Genomic DNA, 21,840 nt, shown 5'->3' with positions numbered 1-21,840 from the left:
TCTTTTATTAGGGTCAAAATACAAAAGTGGTTTATAGAATTGTTATAAGTGATTTTTTATAATTTTACTTAATAATACAAAAAAAATAATAAACTAATAAAAATAAAATATAATATAAATTTATCTAAAAAATAAGAAATTGTTCGCAACTTAAATTTTACTAGAACAAACTAGACATAACAAAACATAATACTTGAACTTAGATGAACACCATGGAAAAAATTCATACAACTCCATTTTGGTGATAAATAAATGATGGATCCATTTTCTCTCCTCTGTTCAGAAAAAACGCCTGAAATGGTAGTTCAATCGGCTATGGCCCCGCGCCAAATTGCACCGTACAGACTTAACACCATTTTGAGATTTATCGACCTCCGACGAGTTCGATTCTCCACCAACTGATCACGTTCCAACGCTCTACCAACATAATCCGACACCGCATATCTCGGGTCTCATTTTTATGGTGGATCCCAGTTTTATGGTGAGATGTGCGATGTTAGATGAGGTTGATAAGGGGTTAGAACGTTTTTTTGTTGGTAGGAGATCCCAACTCTTATCGACTACTGCACATTGAATTTCTCTCCTGGTTCTAGACTAATCTCCAGCCCACTGTACGCATTGAATTCTCTCTTTTTGGTATCGTCTTGTTTACGGTGGATTCCAGTTTTATGGTGAGATGTGCGATGTTAGATGAGGTTGATAAGGGGTTAGAACGTTTTTTTGTAGGAGATCCCAACTCTTATCGACCACAGTACATTGAATTTCTCTCCTGGTTCTAGACTAATTTCCAGCCCACTGTACGCATTGAATTCTCTCTCTCTCTTTTTGGTATCGTCTTTCTGGTTTATGGTGGATCCCAGTTTCATGGTGAGATGTGCGATGTTAGATGAGGTTGATAAGGGGTTAGAACGTTTTTTGTTGGCAGGAGATCCCAACTCTTATCGACCACAGCACATTGAATTTCTCTCCTGGTTCTAGACTAATCTCCAGCCCACTGTACGCATTGAATTCTCTCTCTCTTTTGGTATCGTCTTTCTGGCATTTCTCCTATGCTCTGGGGCTAGGAGTAGAAGAGGCAGGAGCCATAACCTAAATGAAAAGTTGGATAACAAACCCTAACAAAACCCTCGCCAATCTTTCAGTGTTTCTCCATTTCTCTCCATTATGGAAAGCTTAAGAGCCACTTACAGAGACGAAGATGACGAAGACGATGATTGGAGCAACAACGGCCTCATCAATCAAGACCAAATGACCCCCGCCACCGCTGACCCCACTGTCTCTGCCACCACCATACCTCCTGAAAACAACCAGGAAAACCACATAAAAGAAGACCAAGATAACTCAGACGAGCTCTCTGAAGACGAAATCTCCGATGATGACAACGACGAAGAAGAACCCCAGCCACCACAGCCCCAAGAAGAAGAAGAACGAGAATCACTAAAACCCACTACAGCTTCCGACGAAGACGAGGATCCTCCAACGAAGAAACAAAAGTCTCTCTCTTCCTTAAATTTTCAATCTCCTGAAACAATGCCGCCGGAACAAGTGGCGCCGGAAGCAACGCCAGAAGCTCAGCCAACGGCAGCTGCAACAACGGCAGCGGTGAAGAAGCCAAAGAAGAAAAACAACAACGTTTGGACGAAATCAACATCTCGAAAGTGGAAAAAGAAGAGCAAATCCAATGCCAATGTTACTGCCGAAGACACTGTTCTAATAGCACCGATTCCCCGGTTCCCCGACAAGACCGATGACACTCCTGAGATGAAAATTTGTCTTTCCAAGGTCTACAAGGCAGAGAAAGTTGAGCTGAGCGACGATAGGTTGTCAGCAGGGAGTTCAAAAGGATACCGGATGGTTAGGACAACTAGAGGGGTTGTGGAGGGAGCTTGGTATTTCGAAATTAAGGTGGCAAAGCTTGGTGAAACAGGGCACACCAGGCTTGGATGGTCGACAGAGAAGGGGGATTTGCAGGCACCTGTGGGTTATGATGGGAATGGTTTTGGTTATAGGGATATTGATGGAAGTAAGATACATAAGGCCTTGAGGAACAAGTATGGAGAAGAAGGGTATTCTGAAGGTGATGTTATTGGATGCTACATTAATCTGCCAGAGGGTAGTCTTTATGCACCAAAACCTCCACAATTGGTTTGGTATAAGGGGCAAAGGTATCAATATTCTCTTGATGGGAAGGAAGATCCCCCCAAAGTAGTACCAGGTGTGTATAAGATAATATATGCCTTCTTCTATAATGTTATTGCTCTTAGGTTTCTTTTAAACTGTTATCTACTATTTTTGTTCTATGATGTGGCCTGTTATGTACTTTAGAATATTCTATTTCAGTGATGAGCTTAGTGGATCATTTATGTTCTTCTAAGTATAGACTTAGAATTCTCTTGTTTGGAGAGAATAAATGTTTCGGTCCATTTGTATGTGAAAGTATTCTTGGACAGCAATAAATGATTGTTCTCATCAAAGTAGTACCGGGTGTGTATAAGATAATATATACCTTCTTCTATAATGTTATTGCTCTTAGGTTTCTTTTAAACTGTTATCTACTATTTTTGTTCTATGATGTGGCCTGTTATGTCCTTTAGAAAATTCTATTTCAGTGATGAGCTTAGTGGATCATTTATGTTCTTCTAAGTATAGACTTAGAATTCTCTTGTTTGGAGAGAATAAATGTTTTGGTCCATTTGTATGCGTCAAAGTATTCTTGGACATCAATAAATGATTGTTCTAGTCAATCCAGGTTTTAAATTTCAGTTTTCGGGTGGGTTTCAATCTCCTCCAATATGAAAATTTTCTTGAAATTTCACTGGCATTTCAGGATTCTAGATGACTAGATGACTGGATGAAACACAATAAGACATTCTATTGCATCAGGAAAAATTTGTCTGTATACTCTTTCTTTTGCTTCATATTTTTTCTTTTCTTTCTTCTAAATCTGGTCAGTTCCTATATTGTCTCCTTTACTGTCTCTCTTTAGACCCTGTTTGGTTCGTGGGAATAGGGGTCTGGAATCGGAATCAGAATGGGCTATTCCAATTCCTACTGTTTGGTTGGATGGAATTGGAATCCCATTCCCATTCCTGCTGGAATGGCATTCCCCCATTTGAGGGAATGGCCATTCCCTGCCCCTCCCTTGGGAATAAAATCCCATTCCTACTGATTTCATTTTCCATTCCCATTCCTGTCCGAACCAAACAGACTATCGGAATGGACCATTCCAATTCTGACTACTAACCAAACGGACCCTTAAATATTTCCCATTACATTTAGAATTCTAAAACTTTATATATGTTTCATTTTGGTGGTATACAAAACCGAAAGGTCCAAACCAAGATGTCAAAATTTCAATGAAATTTAAAACCTTGTATTGCCATTTTTCCTTTTCTTCTTTGCCCCTTCTATTTCCATATTTTGGATGACTTCATGATAGGAAAAATTGTTGCCTTTTAAACCATGTCAGAAGCATAGTTATCAAGGCATTTAGGCGACATTAGTGCGCCTAATCACCTAGGCAATAAGAATTTTATAATATACAGAACTAACATTTGGTTAGTTTCCTAATTTTATGTACCATTCAGCATGTATACTAATTTTAAAAAATAGCACTCTTTTTATTAAGAACATTAAATTTCCTCTAAAAATGTGACAAATGATCACATCTAAAAGAAAAAAATCTTACATATATTAATTTCATTATTTTCGAAAATAATACTACTATAATAAGTACTTAATGGAGCAATTTCATATCAACTAGCAACTAAAGAAGGTTATTAACTTTATATGATGAATATTCAAGATGTAAACTAAAACAGAAAAATAGGGACGAAATTTCTGTTTTTTTTTTTAATTATAGAGAGAGAGAGAGAGAGAGGGAGAGAGAAAGAGAGTAGGAAAAAAGAACCTCTTTATATTTCTATTCTTTCTTTTCGTAACGGAAAAACTTGCTTCACCAAGGCTGTGTAAGTTGACTGACCACTAGCTGGTGAAGTGAAAGGATACTATGAAGAGGCTATTTAGGACAGTTTCTAGTTCAGAAGAAAACCCTGAAGAATGTAGTACTAGTTCTTCCTTCACAAAGTCTTTATCAATAAAAAATAGGGAAGAAATAAACTATAGTAATATAGAAAAATCCTAACAAAACTGGACTATCCCCAAGATTGCACCCTCGGAAATCTATAAGAGAGGAATGTTTAGTCTAAAAACAAATCTTAATGTTAGAATTGTTGAAAGGACTATTGCGTTAGGAAACGAATCATAAAGCTTTCCTCTTATAGATAGAAGAGTAATAGAAACCTATAAAAAGAAAGTTGATTGTCATTTTATACACTTTGGCTTAATACAGATAGCTATAAAACCATTAACCAGATTAGGACTTCAAATGGCTGCTCCAGCTTGTTTAACAGATTCTAGACATAATAAATTTAGTAATTCCTTATTAGGAGTCATAGAAGGAAGCCTTCATCAAGGACCCATCTATTTTAATACCCTCCCTAATTTTTCGGTGTCACTAACGAACCCAGGGATATATGAAGCCTTAACCCTTAGGCTGTAGACCCAAGGTTTCGATATGAAACCAGGGTCAGAAAACGTAGCATTAGGCTATAGGGTGTACTTTAAGACTATGAATACTATTTGTCCTAATACAAGGATAACCGAAACAAGAAAAATGACTACCTTGTTCCAGACCAACGCTAGGAATAATGTTACCATTCCTAGGCAAATCACTTGGAAAGATGTGAAGTTGCCAGATAGTTGGTCAATAGCTAAAGCTGAACCTCCCAGACCCATGGAGTTCATTGAATTAGCTTCAATATTCAGTAAACAAGATGGATTTGTAGAGCTAAAGTTTAGAAGAGCCTCAATTTCTTCGAGGCCCTCGTATTCTGAACCTATGGAGGTGAGATCTTCTTATTTGAGAAGGTCTATTGATCTGTCAGAACCAGCACGTCCTCCTCTCAGCATCATTTATGCCACGTATGAAACACCAACAATAGACACCCCACCTTCGGATTATCATACAACTTCAAAAGGGAATCAGTCAGTGAAATCTTATGAGCCTACAGAGGCAGATTTCGAAATTAATATCTTGGAACTAGAAGAAGAATTCCAGATGGACAAAGACTTTATTAGGTTAGATTTTAACTCAACCAATAAAGAAAAGATGGTTCTTTAAAATTTCTCTAAAAATGAGAGAGATCGCAACAGAGAACTATGGTACGATGACATGATATAATCAAAAGAAAATATTCCGTTTTGGGATTGGTTCTCAAAACAAAAGCAATTTAAAAATATAAAACCCCCTATAGAAGAATTGGAAACAGTTATTCCAGGACATTGTTCTCAAATTATAGAGCAAAATAATTATACAAATATATGTCTTAACGTGTTAGTCAAACAAACTAATAGAATAGAAACCCTCTTAAGTTCCTTAGAGGTTTCTAAACCTAGAACAATAAGCAAAAGGGAAAAGCCCATGGCAGTAATGTCAAGTTTCCCAGAAGACATGAAAATACAAAAAACTCCTCTAGATTTATGAAAGGTAAGTTATAAGGAGCTACCTAGGAGACTAATTTCCTCCTCAAAATGGGAGAAAGGAGAAACATCTAATCCTTCTAAAAGTGAGAAGGCAGAAGAGGCCTCAGGTTCAAAATCCAGAGGAAAGCTCTAATACCAAAAGTGAACTGTAAAAGTGAACAAAAAAGAAATCCTTGAACAGAATGCGCTAGGGGTTTTTGTCCTAGGGGTTTTAGTGCTTATGGAAGATTAACCATGTGCTTTTTCCTTCTTCATATGGAAGATTAACCATGTGCCTTTTCCTGTGCCAGAATGCGCTAGGGGTTTCAACGCATATCTCCTTTTCTATTTTTGTCTGGAAATTTTCCAGCTGGGTCTTTCGCTCATTTGGCAACTTAATGAGTTGCTTTTCTTTTATCTCTGTTTGCAGTTCGGAGATAAATTTGACTTTACCCTTTAGACTTTCTTTTAGGGTGTTTCTTGTGGATAATTTTGGTTTTTGACAAAATTTATAAGTGACTTATATTTCACCTATAGTGATGGTAATCCCCGTCAAGTCTATTTGATAGGGTAAGATTGATAGTAGGAAGGGTGTACCCAAGATTACTTCTTGCTTTCAATCCTTTACCATAAGGAAAGTAGATTTTAAGCAAGTTCCTTGGTTGCAAATGTGGGCAACGGGGATTTTGTATTTTATCCCTAATTTCCTTCCGTTAGTAGCGTTTATCTGCTGAGAGGTTTTCTCAAAGTATTTAGAAGGTACAATTCCTTCTCTGATACAATTTATATCAACTCCTTAGTCAATTAAGCGATAACTGAGAAATTGAAATCTTTTATTCTAATGGTGATTTTTGAATACCATTTTTGGTACTTGACTTAATAGAGTATATGAACTCTTCCTCATCTTCAATAAATTTGGCGGGTTCTAATTCTGAGGATTATTCAGATTGTCCCGTCTAGAATTTTTTAGCTTCAAACTGGTTAACCCTGGCTTTTAGGGTTTTGATTTCTTTTTTGAGCTCATTAACCTCTTGTCTAAGGTCATTCAGAGAAGGGGGCTTAGAGGTTCCTGCTTGAGCTCTTCTCATAACCTTACCATATGAGATTGTATTTTTCACTTTGAATGGCCTTTTAGATTTTTCTTTATTTTCTTTTTCTTTGTTTTGGAGGGCCATAAGCAGATGCTTTTTCTTTGATTCCTTCTAAGGAATTTCATTCAGAATCTCTAAGAGGTGTTCTTCATCCAGGGTTAATACATTGATTTCCCCTGATTCTTCTTCATCTGTACTTGTCTCATTTTTACAAGTACATATTCCATTGGCACAACATTCTCCTGAAGAGGTTGAAGATTCTCTTTCAGATATATTTTCTTCTTTAGATTCTCCTAATTCATTAATATTTTTTGTATTTTTAAAACACTTATTAGCGTAATGTCCTTTTTTACCACACTTGAAACAAGTGGGGCTTTTGATTTCTTTTCTTTTAGAGAAATTTGGTTTCTTGTTTTTCTTCTCTTCTTTCCTTTTATAAAATTTTGATTTTTTCTTTTTGTATACCAGTTTAGAACGGGATGGCTCAGGGGCCATTCCAAACTGGTAACAAAAATCTCCTAACTCTCTTTTAGAGTTAGTTCTCTCTTTCTTAATTTGCCTTTTTAGGCGTAAATCATTACATAAATCTAGTCTAACTTGGACCAGATATCCATAGGTATAATGAGGATTTAGCATTCTACCGCCTCCTATGTTTGGAAGGTGATTTCTAACCTTTTCAGCAAATACTGGAGGAAGGCCAGAGATAAATTGTTCCTTCTAGTAAGGTTTATTAATTGTTCACTTAATCTTTTGGCCATATTATTTGACTCTCCTATAAAATGACTAAGGATATTCAAAATTAGAGTCATGACTGCATCCTATATGGGTTGGCCTGGACTTAGACCACTTCTCTGTCTTCGTCTCTCTTGACTGCATTCAAAATAAAATATTTTTCTGCTTCAGTCAAGTAGTGAGTCCACCATCTCTTTAATTGTCCTGTAAAGGATTCGGTAATAATTGTGGCAATTACTTTTTCCTCATTCCCAGTCAATTTGCTAGCACTAGCATACATTGTCATGTGATGTATCATTTCATGAATCTGGTATTCAGATTTTCCATCCAAATTCCACTCATAAAAAGTATTCCAGTTATAGCCAACTTGAGGATTAGTTGATTCTTTAAATAATAGGTCTACGGGGGTCTGCCTAGGATACTAATGCTTCTTACTTTGATAAGAGAGCTTATTTAGCTCTAATGAGTTTTCTAATTCTTTTATTGATCATTTTTCTTCATCAGATTCTTCACTCAGTTGATTTATTGAGTATGAATCTGAGGCCTCTTCTGCCTTCTCACTTTTAGAAGGTTTAGATGTTTCTCCTTTCTCCCATTTTGAGGAGGAAATTAGTCCCGTAGGTAGCTCCTTATAACTTACCTTTCATAAATCTAGAGGAGTTTTTTGTATTTTCATGTCTTTTGGGAAACTTGACATTATTGCCATGGGCTTTTCCCTTTTGCTTATTGTTCTAGGTTTAGAAACCTCTAAGGAACTTAAGAGGGTTTCTCTTCTATTAGTTTGTTTGACTAACACGTTAAGACATATATTTGTATAATTATTTTGCTCTATAATTTGAGAACAATGTCCTGAAATAACTGTTTCGGAGATCCGTAACATGCTCTAGAAAGTTTTAGAGATCCGTAACATGTCCTGGAATAACTGTTTCCAATTCTTCTATAGGGGGTTTTATATTTTTAAATTGCTTTTGTTTTGAGAACCAATCCCAAAACGGAATATTTTCTTTTGATTATATCATGTCATTGTACCATAATTCTCTGTTGCGATCTCTCTCATTTTTAGAAAAATTTCAAAGAACCATCTTTTCTTTATTGGTTGAGTTAAAATCTAACCTAATAAGGTCTTTGTCCATTTGGAATTCTTCTTCTAGTTCCAAGATATTAATTTCGAAATCTGCCTCTGTAGGCTCATGAGATTTCACTGACTGATTCCCTTTTGGAGCTGTATGATAATCCGAAGGTGGGGTGTCTATTGTTGGTGTTTCATACGTGGCATAAATGATGCTGAGAGGAGGACGTGCTGGTTCTGACAGATCAATAGACCTTCTCGAATAGATCTCACCTCCATAGGTTCAGAATACGAGAGCCTCGAAGATATCGAGGCTCTTCTAAACTTTAGCTCTACAAATCCATCTTGTTTACTGAATATTGAAGCTAATTCAATGAACTCCATGGGTCTGGGAGGTTCAGCTTTAGCTATTGACCAACTATCTGGCAACTTCACATCTTTCCAGGTGATTTTCCTAGGAATGGTAACATTATTCCTAGCGTTGGTCTGGAACAAGGTAGTCATTTTTCTTGTTTCGGTTATCCTTGTATTAGGACAAATAGTATTCATAGTCTTAAAGTACACCCTATAGCCTAATGCTACGTTTTTTGACCCTGGTTTCATATCGAAACCTTGGGTCTACAGCCTAAGGGTTAAGGCTTCATATATCCCTGGGTTCGTTAGTGACACCGAAAAATTAGGGAGGGTATTAAAATAGATGGGTCCTTGATGAAGGCTTCCTTCTATGACTCCTAATAAGGAATCACTAAATTTATTATGTCTAGAATCTGTTAAACAAGCTGGAGCAGCCATTTGAAGTCCTAATCTGGTTAATGGTTTTATAGCTATCTGTATTAAGCCAAAGTGTATAAAATGACAATCAACTTTCTTTTTATAGGTTTCTATTACTCTTCTATTTATAAGAGGAAAGCTTTATGATTCGTTTCCTAACGCAATAGTCCTTTCAACAATTCTAACATTAAGATTTATTTTTAGACTAAACATTCCTCTCTTATAGATTTCCGAGGGTGCAATCTTGGGGATAGTCCAGTTTTGTTAGGATTTTTCTATATTACTATAGTTTATTTCTTCCTTATTTTTTATTGATAAAAACTTTGTGAAGGAAGAACTAGTACTACATTCTTCAGGGTTTTCTTCTGAACTAGAAACTGTCCTAAATAGCCTCTTCATAGTATCCTTTCACTTCACCAACTAGTGGTCTGTGAAAATAAGAACCTCTTTATACTTCTATTCTTTCTTTCTTTCTTTTTCTTTCTTTTTTTTTTTCTTTCTTTCTTTCTTTTCCTCTCCTCAAAATCCTTTTATTTAATTAGAGAGAGAGAGTGAATAGAAAAAAAAGGAACCTCTTTATACTTTTATTCTTTCTTTCTTTTTCTCTCCTCGAAACCCTTCGATATTTTAAATTTCAATAGTAAAACATTAAAGCAAAGTATAAATGATATATATGGTATATAATAAAATGTATTAACACATATATTATTAAGATTCAACAATATAAATGATATTATATAAGGCATCTGCCTTCTCATTTTTGTCACCTAGGCTGGCGCTTAGTTGCCTAAAAGGGCGCCTACTTGCTATAAGTCAAGGCATTTGGGCAGGGTGCCTAGTCGCCTAGGCGACACCTTGACAACTATGGTTAGAAGACACCTTTCTGGAGAAGTTCATTGACAGATGTCATTGTAGTGGATGCAACAAACCTTATAAGACACTGTTACGGGAAACACCTCATCTTACTAAAGTTGTGTTATGCTAGTCAGTTTGTTATTATCTTGGTTTAAAATTTCAGTCTCTATGATTCACCATGCAGAGGTGGGGAAATTTTGGGCATATTTTGCTAAGATATTTGAAGTATCTAAAGAATCAGGGAAGTTTTCTAGAAACATGGAATTAGTTAATAAATGTTCAAGGAATTGTTAGAATAAGTGTAATTGCACATTTAAGGCTCAATAAACCATTGCAAGCAATTGTATAAATCAAATAAGAGACGATTAAGAGACTTAAATAGGTATCTTTCTCTTTGTCTCCCTTTTAGTCTTCTAGCTAATCTTGTCTTCATTACATATATCATTTACTTGCCATTTTGAATTATAGTAGCTTAGTAAGTTAATCCTATCAAAATAGTAAGCCAAGCATCCAAGCATGGGTTGATTTGGGTTGTAGAAGGAACAACGTTGAAGGGTTTATTTTAAGCTTGATAGTTTCAGTTTTTAGGATTCGTTTCTTGAAGGCTCATGTGAATGGACAAAAATATCTGCATTGAGAGACAACCAAAGGGCAGAAGAATCAGAGATTTGTTAATATTCCAAAGTTTTTTTTTTTTTTGATTTTATTTTCCCCTTTTTTTAAGAGGAGGGCTTTGTGGGCTGGTCCTTGTAAGAAATTTGGGGGGAAGGGATAAGAACAAGGTTTGAAGGATAATACTCTATTTGGTAGTTGAGCAGTTGAACAAAGATTAGGATGACTCTTTTTCTGTTACCCCTTTTAATGACAGTGCTGGAGGGGAGTTTGGCTTTTTGAAGTATGTTATAGAGTGGGGATGATAGTGGTTAGGAACTAGATATCATGAAAAGTAAAGTTATTTGTTAATTTATCAAACCAGAAAAATATATGGCACAGGATGCAGCCTCGATTACAAATCAGATTACAATTGAATAGGGTCCAAGTTGGAACAGGGTTTTCTGATTTTGCTGGAGTGGAGGAAGAAGAAAGGAGGGGATGTGAACTCAAGACATTTGAGAAAAATGCGGTTTTTAGAGCTGTAGGTCTTTTTCATTCAAAACAGGATGTCCAGTGGCAAGAAAAAAGATGCAACTGTTGCGCCATTTGTTGAAAAATTCATCTCCTGTCCTTCATAGGTCATTTTGTTTTCATGAGAAGATCAGGATATTTGAGTATAATCTTTGGAAAATAAAGTTTGTCATGGTGATCAGATGGAGGAAGATAGGCTCTTCATTTGTGCTAACAGATGGAGGAAGAAGTTCGGAGTTTAAGCTAAGTCTTTTGCTCTGGGGGAGATGAGAACCAGCAGGGGCTCAGTCCTGAAGATTAATGAATTTTCAAAGGCGACAATCCTGTTAAGAGGTAAAGCAACCTTGTGGTTCAAAAAGGCTTCCTAGTGGGAGTCTTACACTCGCAAAGACAGGCAAACCGGAAGGTTTCAACCGAAGAAGATAGCACTATTTACTGGGCAGAATTATTGGAAAATTGAAAAGGTGCTTTTGTGACACTTGGTGAATTTTTTGGGCCTGGATAAAAGAGGTTGATCTGCATTCTGGAATGAAAAAACGGAAAGGGTTGGAAGATGGCGGCAGAAGCTTTGCAACAGTACTTGGCTTTAACAGTGGAGCTGTAACTTATCAGTGAAAACTCAAAGACAAAAGAATAATCTTTGGAGAAGAAGCGGAAAATGAAGGAAATAGAGGAAAGGTCTTCAGAGCCCATAGCTGCAAAAGAAAAAATCTCGGTGGAGGAAAAAGGTTGTCTGGGGGTAGACCAAATAGAATCAATCTGGTCCTCCTCTGTGGAACCATTTGGAGGAGGACAAAGGATTGTGGGAGAGGAAATATGTAACCACAACAGAAAAATTGAATCCTGATCGGAAAGAATCTTAGAAAAAGCCTTGGAGGTTCTGAAAATAAACTCATCGGCAGTGATAAAGGCCTTTTGATGATGGTAGGACTTTACTGGATGTAGAGGGAGAGGAATTGGAAAGCTCAACGTTGAGACTGGTGAAGGTTTGGTGATGATTCAACGCTGGTGTCCCCTAGCAAATGAACTGTTGCCAAGTGAAGGAGCTTTCACTGTCAGGCTGTGTGGGCTTCCTTTTCACCATTGGAAGGAAACAATGTTCCACAAAGTTGCTTTGACTATGGGAGGGATTTTGGAGGTGTATGACTTAAGAAACCTGAGAGCAGCCGAGCTTAGAGTGGTTGAAGTCAAGCTGGAATTGGTTCTGAGGACTCTACAGGTGCTTATAGATGGGCTGTGGTACAAAATTTCAGAAGCGTCAGGAGCCGAAGCGACACTCTTGTTTGGAAGGGGTAAGGAGGACGGCAATGATGATGTGGATGGTTGGATGTGTTGTGTGGCAAAGGGAAGGCTAGAGAGTGGAGCCATGTGGTGAAGGGGCAGCAAAGGATTTTGAAAATTGGCTTCCTAAGAAGGAAACCCAAACATTTCTTCAGGAAAAGGAAGTCGGAAAACTACTTTTTGTTGAGAAGCTGAGAATCTCCAAATTTCAGAATCAAATGGCTGTAAAGTCGTATGCAGAGGTGCTGTTACCTGTTGGACAATAAGCCGTGTCCAACAAGTTAGGTGGGAAGGTGGCAAATTTAATAGTGGCGGGTGATGGGGATAAACTTAAGGCATATCAAAAGAGAACCAAAGCTGCTCCTATGCTCATTTGGCATCATTATGAAGACGTGGGGCCCACATGGGAGCTGTGTTAGCAGTGGATCAACTTTGGAAGACCCTAGAGTCTTGAATCCACCTTAAGATGCTCTTTGTGTGGATGAGTTAGCTGCTGGACAGGACTTATTTGGTTTTCTTACATTTCTGGACAGCAAGGTGTTTTTGTAATTTTCCATGTTTAGGGGGGTTATGTTTGGGAACAGGTCTTTGTCTAGTAATTTCCCTTTGTTTGGATTTATGTTTGTAATTGTTTGGGGCAGGTATAGTCTAGTTTAGCTCCTTTTTGTAAGTGGCTTGTTGGGCAAGCTAACTTGGGGGACAAGTTTCTTCCTTTGATCTTTTTATTAAGCTTGTATGGCTCATTTTGAAGACAGTTTTTGCTAATGAACAAAGAAAGTTCTCTACAGATTTTGGTGTGATTGCCAAGTTGGGGGTGTAATTGCCCTCACCCTTAGGTGTGATTGCCTAGGGTTTTCATCTCATTTCCATCTCTTCTCTGTTAGTTCTTTGTTTGTGCGACACATCTAGACCTAAGTTGGTTGCAGGTATAGTGCTGAATCACAAAGATCCTGCATTAGTGGGTGCTATAGGTCGTTCAACAGTGTGAGTCGGGTCAGGTCGAACCTAGTCTTTGCATTAATTTTGTGGACCATGGGGTTGGTTCATTACGGTTTAGTGAAATCCCCCCCAGCAGCGGCGCAAAATAAGTTTGCTCCCATCGAGGAAGCTACTCCAGAGGGTGAGTCCAGGGTTTCAGAAATCCAACAAGCTGACTTGGAGAACTTTATCTAAAGGAAACTCCACCATTCCTAACAGACCAAACCCGAAATACAACTGAGAACTTAGGGAGGACTCTAACGAAGACAGTGGCTGGGAGAATTTGTAGTTTGAAGGTGATGAAGAAGTCAACCAACCTTCCAGTATTGGAAGTCTTGATTTGACCAAGCAAACAAAAGATTGAGCAATGATGAGCATGAGCTGGGTACGGAGATTTTGTTTGATGATCATTCTATGTCAGGTACTATGCCGCTAAAGGACTGCAGATCTGGTGAGGTCTCTATGGACTGTGAAGTGTTCATGAATGTGATCAAGGGTGACAAAACTGACGACCATATTAGTAGCCAAAGGATGAATGATAACATTGGGGTCTTCAGATGCAACCTAATGCATAGCAAAGAAGTGCAAAGGCAATGCTAACCTGAAGCAGAGCAGGCTTCAACTCCGAGAGATCCGAAAAAGCTAGTGCTTGATGAGGGTTTAGCTTACGATAGAGTTGAACAGGGAGTTTCCCACCAGTCTCTTTGTACTTTCTCTGATTTTTGTTCCTCTACTACTCCAATAATTGCTGATTCTATTGCCATTTGTGTGTCTTCCCCTGTTCTTGCAGATCTGGCCGTTGTTCACAATCCTATGGATCCTGAAAACTAGATTGCCACTACACCTGGGGGTGAAAGGGATATTGGAGATTTGGGGGTTAGTGGACATGATAGTAAGGCTAACTTGTTGGTAGAAGCTGAGAGGGAGGCAAATGATAGAGGAAGTAAAGTGAGTGTCAAGTCCTTCTCTGGAATTGAATTGAAAAATCAGGAAATCAGAGAGAAACAATCAGAACCCAAGGGGAACTCAAAAAGAAAGAAGAAGAAATCCACTCTAGAGAAGCCTTTAGGGGTGAAGTGTATTCAAGGAAGGAAAAGGGCAAAGGAAAAGGAAGAAAGAAGAAGAGCGAGGTGGAAAAGCTGTTTAGCAATTTAGTTTATGATGGGGAGGAGAGCAAGAGGAAAGAAAGAAGAGTGGGAGGTTCCTAATAGGGTTGGGCAGTTTGGGTTTAAAGATTGGTTTCAGCATGAAGATCTTAAGTTGGAATGTGAGAGGATTAGGGAGTGCAAAGAAAAGAAGATTAATAAGGTAAACCCTTAGGAAGGAGAGGCCGGATGCGGTTTTACTACAAGAGGCAAAACTTCAAGGGATTGATAGGAGGTGGATCAGGAGTATTTGGAGTGTTAGGGGCCTGAGTTGGGCCTTTGCCTCAGCCTGGGGAGCTTCAGGAGGCATCATGACTATTTGAAAGAATGAGGAGATTGAGAGTGTGGAATTAATAGGACAATTCTTTGTTTCAATCAAAATCAAAAGAGAAATTGATGGCAAGGAATGGACATTGACAAATGTTTATGGTCCAATTGCGAAGAGCTGGCTGCAGTTAGGGGAGTGTGGGAAGGATCTTGGTGTTTGGGTGGAGATTTTATTGTGTTACGTTTGATGACACAAGTAAATAATCCAAACCAGAGAATCACCACAAGTGTGAGAAAGTTTAATGAGTTTGTGGATACATTTGAGCTGAAAGAAATTCCTTTATTACAAGCTGATTTCACTTGAATGAATTTTCAAGAATCCACCATGTTCCAAACTGGACAGGTTTTTCTCGGTGGATTGGGACTTGGGAGGAATTGTGGGAGAATCTAGTTTCTAGAGCTTTTTACCTAGAGCCACTTAAGTCACTGTTCAATTTGCCTAGCATGAGAATCCAATTTTGGAGGTCCCTCACCTTTTAGATTTGAAAATATGTAGTTGAAGGACTCTACCTTTGTAGAGATGATAGAGCTTGGTGGCAAGAGGTGGGTTGTAGGGGCTTGAAGGGAGGTGTTGGTTTCTCAAGAAGGTTAAAGAGATTGGGCTTTTAGTGGGCCGATTGGGATAGCCTCCTCAACAAAGGCCGAAGTCATGGCAGCTTTAACCGGCACTAGGATTTGCAAAAGACCTGGGTTTATTAAATCTTACCATTAAAGGAGATTCAACCAATACCATTAATTGGCTTACTAATCCTGACAGTGGGCCTTGGGCCTTAGCTCACTACCTGACTGAAGCGAGAGACATCCTCTCCTCCTTGAATGCTCACGTAGTTTGGATTCTGAGGGAGCTAAACTCTAAAGCTGACAGTCTAGCTAAATCTGGCGCTTACAGGGATTACTTATTTAGTGATAGTTTTCTGCCTATGTAACTTTCTGAGTGTCTAATTGCTGCGTACATCTCCTCATGTACCTCTTTTTTTGAATAAAGTTAACCTTTTTTCAAAGAAAAAAAGAGATTAAAGGAGAAAATAAAAGTTTGGAATAAATGCCAATTTGGTAAAGTGGAGGAGTCAAAGAGAGAGTTTACTCAAGGATTGTAGAGTTGGACAAGAAAGAAGAGCTAAGAGAAATTAGTAGAGATGATAGAGTTGAAAGTCGGAGGCTCAAGTGTGAGTTAGAAGATGTGTTAAGGAAGGAACAGATCTCATTGAGACAAAAGTCCAGGTGCATTTGGATTATGGAGGAGGATGGAAACACAAAATTCTTTCACTCGTTGGCAAGCGGAAGAATCTAATTACAAGGGTTGAGGTGAACGGTCAAGAGGTAACCAGGGAGAAATAAATCAATAAATTGTTTGTGGATTATTGTAAAGGCATTTTTATGAATTCAGGAGTGAGAAGCGTGACTCTTCCAAACCTTGATTGGGATAGAGTACCAGAAACTGTTGCAACGGATTTAGAAAGAGTGTTTATCCTTAAGGAGATTAGAGAGGAGGTTTTCTCAATGGAAAAATCGAAAGCTCTAGGGTCAGGTGGCTTCTTTATGGCCTTATTTTAAGAATGGTGGCAAAATTAGTTCCTCATGTTGCTTTTATAAGGTGGTTTTGGCCCCCATTGGCTGATGGTTTCATTAAGCTGAATTTTGATGGTAGTAGTGAAGGAAATTCCGGTTCTTCAAGCATTGGAGGGGTTTTCAGGAATGATGAAAGAAGAATTCTTGCCTTTTATTCTGGTCCAATTGGTGTTTGTGACTCATATAGGGGCCCAAGAGTTGAATGTTCGAAATTTATTATTGAAGGTGACTCAAAGTTAGTGATAAGCTGATTGCAAAAGGAGGATGTGGGCTGGTGGAATTATGTTAATGAAAAAGGATATTCAAGTGGGTGACACTTGGAATGGAAGTTAGATTTCAATGGGTTAAAAGAGATGCCAACTCTTTTGTTGATGCATTGGCTAAACAAGGGGTGGGAAGAGATCATTTATTTTGGTCTTTGTTGCAATTTGATTTTATTTCTTTGGGAGAGCCAAGAGAGTTTATCTCTCCCTTTTCTGGTTGTGTCGTATCTTCTCTCTTTTAATTTTAATGAAGTTATTCAATTATTTATTGATAGAAAAACATCATAGATGAATTGACTAAACATACCAGAGGTGCTTGTTGTTTGCTGATGACATAGTTTTAATTGATCAAACTAATGATGGATTAAATGCAAAATAAGGTTCATGTACAAATACCTTGGAAACAAGAGGTTTCAAAATAAGTAGGACTAAAACAGAATATATGCAATGTAAATTTAACAATAATAGGAGTGCAATGTGCAAATCAAGGTACACCTAGGATTGGAGATGAGGTTACTTGATGTGACATCTTCCATTACCTTAGTTGAACAATTCATTACATGGGAGAAATTAGAAGGATGTCAACAATAGAATTAGATCTGGATGGGCAAAATGGAGGCACGCATCTAGATTTTTATGTGATAGACAAATGCCACATAAACTAAAAGGAAAATTTTATGTGGGGAGTCATTTGAGTTTGTTGATAATTCATTGCCCTTTCACTTCTCTAGTCTGGAGTCATTTCCTTAAACTTTTTTGTAGGTAATGGGTCTGTCCTTGATTAGTGTCAGATTTACTATCTTGGAGAGTGGGGGACTTATCTACTAAGGCTGCATTTGTTTAAGGTGTAAATGCGAACCGGGGTAAACTTTACACCCGGTCCAGTTTTGCATGCATTTGGTAGAGGTGTTAATATACCTCGTCGATGTAAAATTTCATTCTTATCAATATTTCATTGAAAATGAGTGGAAAGTTTACTTCGATAAAATTGATGTAAACTTTCCCTTCTCTGTCCAACGGTCTCCTCTTTGCAAGAACAAGCTTTTCTCCTCTTTGTCCTACAACATCCCCCTGTCCAACAACAAGAAGAACAAGCTTTGTTCGCCTCTGTCCTGCAATGTCTTCTTCGTCCAACAACCAAAAGAACAAGCTTCGCTCCTCTGGCCTACAATGTCTCCTCTGTCCAAGATCTCTTTGCTGTTTTGCAGTGCTCCTCTCTGTTCCGTGATGATTGTTGGCAAGGTAGCAGTTATCTGCGGGTATGGAGATGCCGACAAGAGTTGTGCTGCTTCCGTTAAGCAAGCCGATGCCTGTGTAATCGTTACTGAGATGGACTCCATTTGCGCTCTTCAGGATCTCACGGAAGGCATCCCATTGCTGACCCTCGAGGACATCATAGCTGAGGCCGAACTAGACATTCCGTCAGCTTGGCTGATGATCAGCCTCAAACTATTTAGGTGCCGAACCAAGGATTCATGACCTGCATGAACCTCTCCTCCCTTCAGGCACCACCCTTACTACCCTTTCTTCGATGTAGACCAGTTGCAAATTTCCCGATTTCTAGACCGACCACTGCTGCACTCCTAGCTCCTCCAGCCATGCTTCCCGATTTCATCTGCCTTCCACTGCCCATGCCGTGGTGGGTTCTGGTGTTGGAGCTTGAGAACTGGAGAAGCCTTCTATTTTCGTTTTCCGCCATTATTGCTTGCTTCGTGTTATGGTGTACGCAATCAAGCTCGAGCCTTAAGGTGCTTCAATGTCTCTCATCTACATTGATTCTACACATCTACCACCCTTTTTCATTTCTTTCTAAGAAAGTAAGGCCAAAATATTAATATTTAATTCACCGAATTATTATGAGCATCGAAGAGAGAGTTTCAGAGCAGAATGAGCTGAAATTTTACACCATAACAACCAAATGATATGAGAGAAAAATTCCAAAATACCCCGGTTCTAATTTCCATCGATCACTGAATCGGGGTCACATTTTTCATTGGTGTAAAGCTGAGTTTACACCTAAACAAACACAGCTTAAAGGAAAAATTTTGTGGAATCTTTTGCCTTTCACAGTAATCTGGCAGGTGTGAAGGGAGAGGAATAATAGGGTGTTTCAAGGAAAGATTTCCTCTTTGGAGGTTCTGGTTACCAGGATTGGATGGTCCTTAATTTGCCATTTATTTGGGATTAAAGTAAATCCATACTTTATGCTGCCTTTCAAAAAGAAAAAAAAGAAAATCTATAAAACAGTTGGCGACTGGGGGGGGTAGTAGAAATTGGAATCTTGGTGAATGCTTCATTCAATTGGGTTCCTAGTTCTGCAAATGTGTTGGCAGATTCTCTAGCAAGAGGAGGGTAAGGAAAGAATTTTTCGTCTGGGGCTGCTCAGGTCCAGGCTGTAATCTGTAACTTCGTTGTTGTAGGGTGTTTCTCTCATTTGTACTCTGTTTTGTTCTCTGCTGGTTTGTTTTCGAGTAGGTGGAGTTTCTTTTAGGCTGTGTTTGGTTTGAAGGAAAAAGTAGGGAAAGGAAGGGAAAGGTAGGGAAACCTATACAAGGTTTGTAAAGGTTTCCTTACCTTTCCCTACTTTTTCCTTCAAACAAAACATAGCATTAGGGATTTTTGGACTATAATCCCCCTCAGAAATCTGAATTGCAGCCCCCTCCTAGTCTACTAGTAGCCCCCCCTATAAATCGCATCCTGCCTGTGGATTTGGCATCAATCCACGGTCAGGATTCAGTCCACCCCCTAGAGTGGAGCTCTAGATTTCTAGGGGTGGACTGACCTATAAAAACCCTTCTTTTAATACATATTCAGTTGCTTATCTAAAAAAAATCTATAAAACAGTTGTAGGGCCAGTAATGTTGTATGGATCAGAGTGTTGGGCAGTCAATAAACATGTTCATAAAATGAGTATGTTAGAAATGCAAATACTGAGATGGATGAGCCTAGGAGTAGCCCAGTAGGTGATAAAATGAGAGAAAGTAGACTCCGATGGTTTAATCACGGGCATAGAATTCCATCTACAGACTACAGCACCCGTAGGAAGAAGATACCTGTTACAAGATGAATGGGCTAGAAAAGCTAGTGGCAGACCGAAAAGGACATTGGTTGGAGTAGTAAGAAATTAATTAAGCAGTCATAATTCAACAATGGATATGGCACTGAACAGACAAGAATGGTGAAATGGGAATCATGTAGCCAATCCCATGTACTTGGGACAATGCTTAGCTGACGATGATGACTGCCATACAAACTAGATATAACCTGATTGTACTCATTGGATGGTTTTGAATGAATCAATGGCTTTGTAGTTCTGTATTTCTGACTTCATTTTATCTTAGTACAATTTGTTTGCAGTTTCTGGTCATGAAAAGAAAACACTTCCCAAAGAAGACAATTCAAATATAGGATTAAGACATCTAAACAATCCTAAAGGAGCAAACATCAGGCTTACACCTAAATAGTACACCTTATCCTACCACCCTCATTTATACACCTTCAATAGCATTCCATCTTACCACAGTCCCATTTATATTAAAAGGCTAACTAGTCTATTTGCATCCTCCACCTCCTCCTGTCCCTTGGCATCCTTTTGTCCCTCTTTCTTCAGCATTGTCATTGCCAACGGCTTGAATCGATATTTTTTTTCTTCTCCATATCCGATATTATTTTTCCCTCGGCATCCTTTTTTCTTCAATCTTCTGATCTCTCATCTTAACTGCCTTTTACTCTACTGTAGAATTATCTGGATGTTGCTCCCAAGAGAACCCAAGCTTTATTTACATTAACTTCTCAATAGCCTCTTCTGTCTCTCTCTATTGTGTGGTCCTTTCAGTGATATCATCAAATATTTCCATTGTCATGGCTTGAGATAATACATTGGCCTACAATTTTGATTTCACTTTTCTGTTTAACCAAAGAGATGGAGCAACTGATGTATTGAGGACCCACACATGACACTTGGATGCCACATTGTGCATGGACTTCGCATTTTGCTTTTTTTTTCTCACTGTTCATTGCAATATTCTATGGTTGAGGACTTCTTACATATTAAAAGTGCTGCTTGTTTACCAGTGGGTGGCGCAGGTGAACTACCTTGTACATGCTGCTGTAGTGTAGCCTTGTTTAGGAAAATGCTATTGTTAATGGTTGAAGTTGGTTTAGGACAGTTCACATTCATCCCTTTTATGTTGTGTGGGCAATTTGGTTAGGATGACTAAAAAACTGTAGATAATACCATTATTATATTATTGTGGTCGAATCTGCAGTTGTATGAAATGAACTTCTCAATATATGCAGAGGAAGGCTGTTACTGATCTATATTGCTGAGGTACTGACTGTGAGAAAGTTGCTTCTTTTACACTTCCACCAAGGGAAAGTCTTTGCAGAATGTCTCCCATTAGTGGGGAATGCGTTTAGCTTATATCCAACTTTCAGTGGCTTATCTTGGATGTGTTTTACACTACTTTTATGCCGTGCAGGAAGTGAGATATCTTTCTTTAAGAATGGAGTATGCCAAGGCGTTGCTTTCAAGGATCTGCATGGGGGGCGCTACTATCCTGCAGCTTCCATGTATACACTCCCCAACCAACCCAATTGTGTGGTAAAGTTCAATTTCGGCCCTGACTTCGAATTCTTTCCTCAGGACTTTGAAGGCCGTCCAATACCTAAACCCATGATTGAAGTTCCTTATCATGGGTTTGACAGTAAAGTGGAAAACGGTGGGTCCAGTGAGAGAAAAAATTAACAAAACCAATGTATCTTGGCCTTGTCACAAGCAAATAATGCAGGTGGTGTTGAATCCATGCAATTAATCTCTTGTATCATTGTTGATTAATGATTAATGAACGAATGAGACTGTTGTAAAATGATGAAATTTTCTTCGGAAATTGGAAGCATGATCTCATTGCATCTGAAGCATAGGATTTGCTTGCACAGGCTAACAATGTAATGATATTCTACTTTATTTGATGACTTTGCAGGAATCCAATTTCTGTTGTGGTCTATTCGACATCATATCGTTTTTAGATGCTTGGATGCAGGTGTAAATGCGCTGCTTTAAACCCTTTGTTAATATTTTACTAGGGCCAAGGGTCCACCATTGAGTGGAG

The 21,840-nt window shown here is 38.5% G+C and overlaps 1 protein-coding gene across 2 annotated transcripts; it reads left to right on the top strand.

Annotated features, from left to right (window-relative positions):
- Window positions 1–608: 608 nt before the first annotated feature.
- LOC104606324 (protein TRAUCO-like) lies at window positions 609–21,649 on the top strand. Of its 2 annotated transcripts, XM_010271462.3 has the most exons (3): window positions 735–2,215; window positions 21,029–21,059; window positions 21,211–21,649. In XM_010271462.3, exons 1-2 carry the CDS (start codon window positions 1,165–1,167, stop codon window positions 21,043–21,045), a joined length of 1,068 nt encoding a protein of 355 aa, XP_010269764.1. In that variant the 5' UTR covers window positions 735–1,164; the 3' UTR covers window positions 21,046–21,059; window positions 21,211–21,649. The 2 variants fall into 2 exon arrangements, with proteins under 2 accessions (XP_010269763.1, XP_010269764.1); XM_010271461.3 differs by lacking the exon at window positions 21,029–21,059 and having other exon boundaries at window positions 609–2,215.
- Window positions 21,650–21,840: the final 191 nt, after the last annotated feature.

Source organism: Nelumbo nucifera, chromosome 2 (genome assembly GCF_055504915.1).
Source record: "Nelumbo nucifera cultivar China Antique chromosome 2, China Antique-T2T, whole genome shotgun sequence".
NCBI lineage: Eukaryota > Viridiplantae > Streptophyta > Magnoliopsida > Proteales > Nelumbonaceae > Nelumbo > Nelumbo nucifera.
The sequence above is the reverse complement of the archived record's forward strand: the minus strand, read 5'-3'. Positions and strand labels throughout refer to the sequence as shown.

Coding starts and splice junctions, on each gene's coding strand:
- LOC104606324 (XM_010271461.3), top strand. CDS start 1,165: ATGGAAAGCTTAAGAGCCACTTACAGAGACGAAGATGACGAAGACGAT. Junction 2,216..21,210: donor TCCCCCCAAAGTAGTACCAG/GTGTGTATAAGA, acceptor TATGCCGTGCAG/GAAGTGAGATATCTTTCTTT.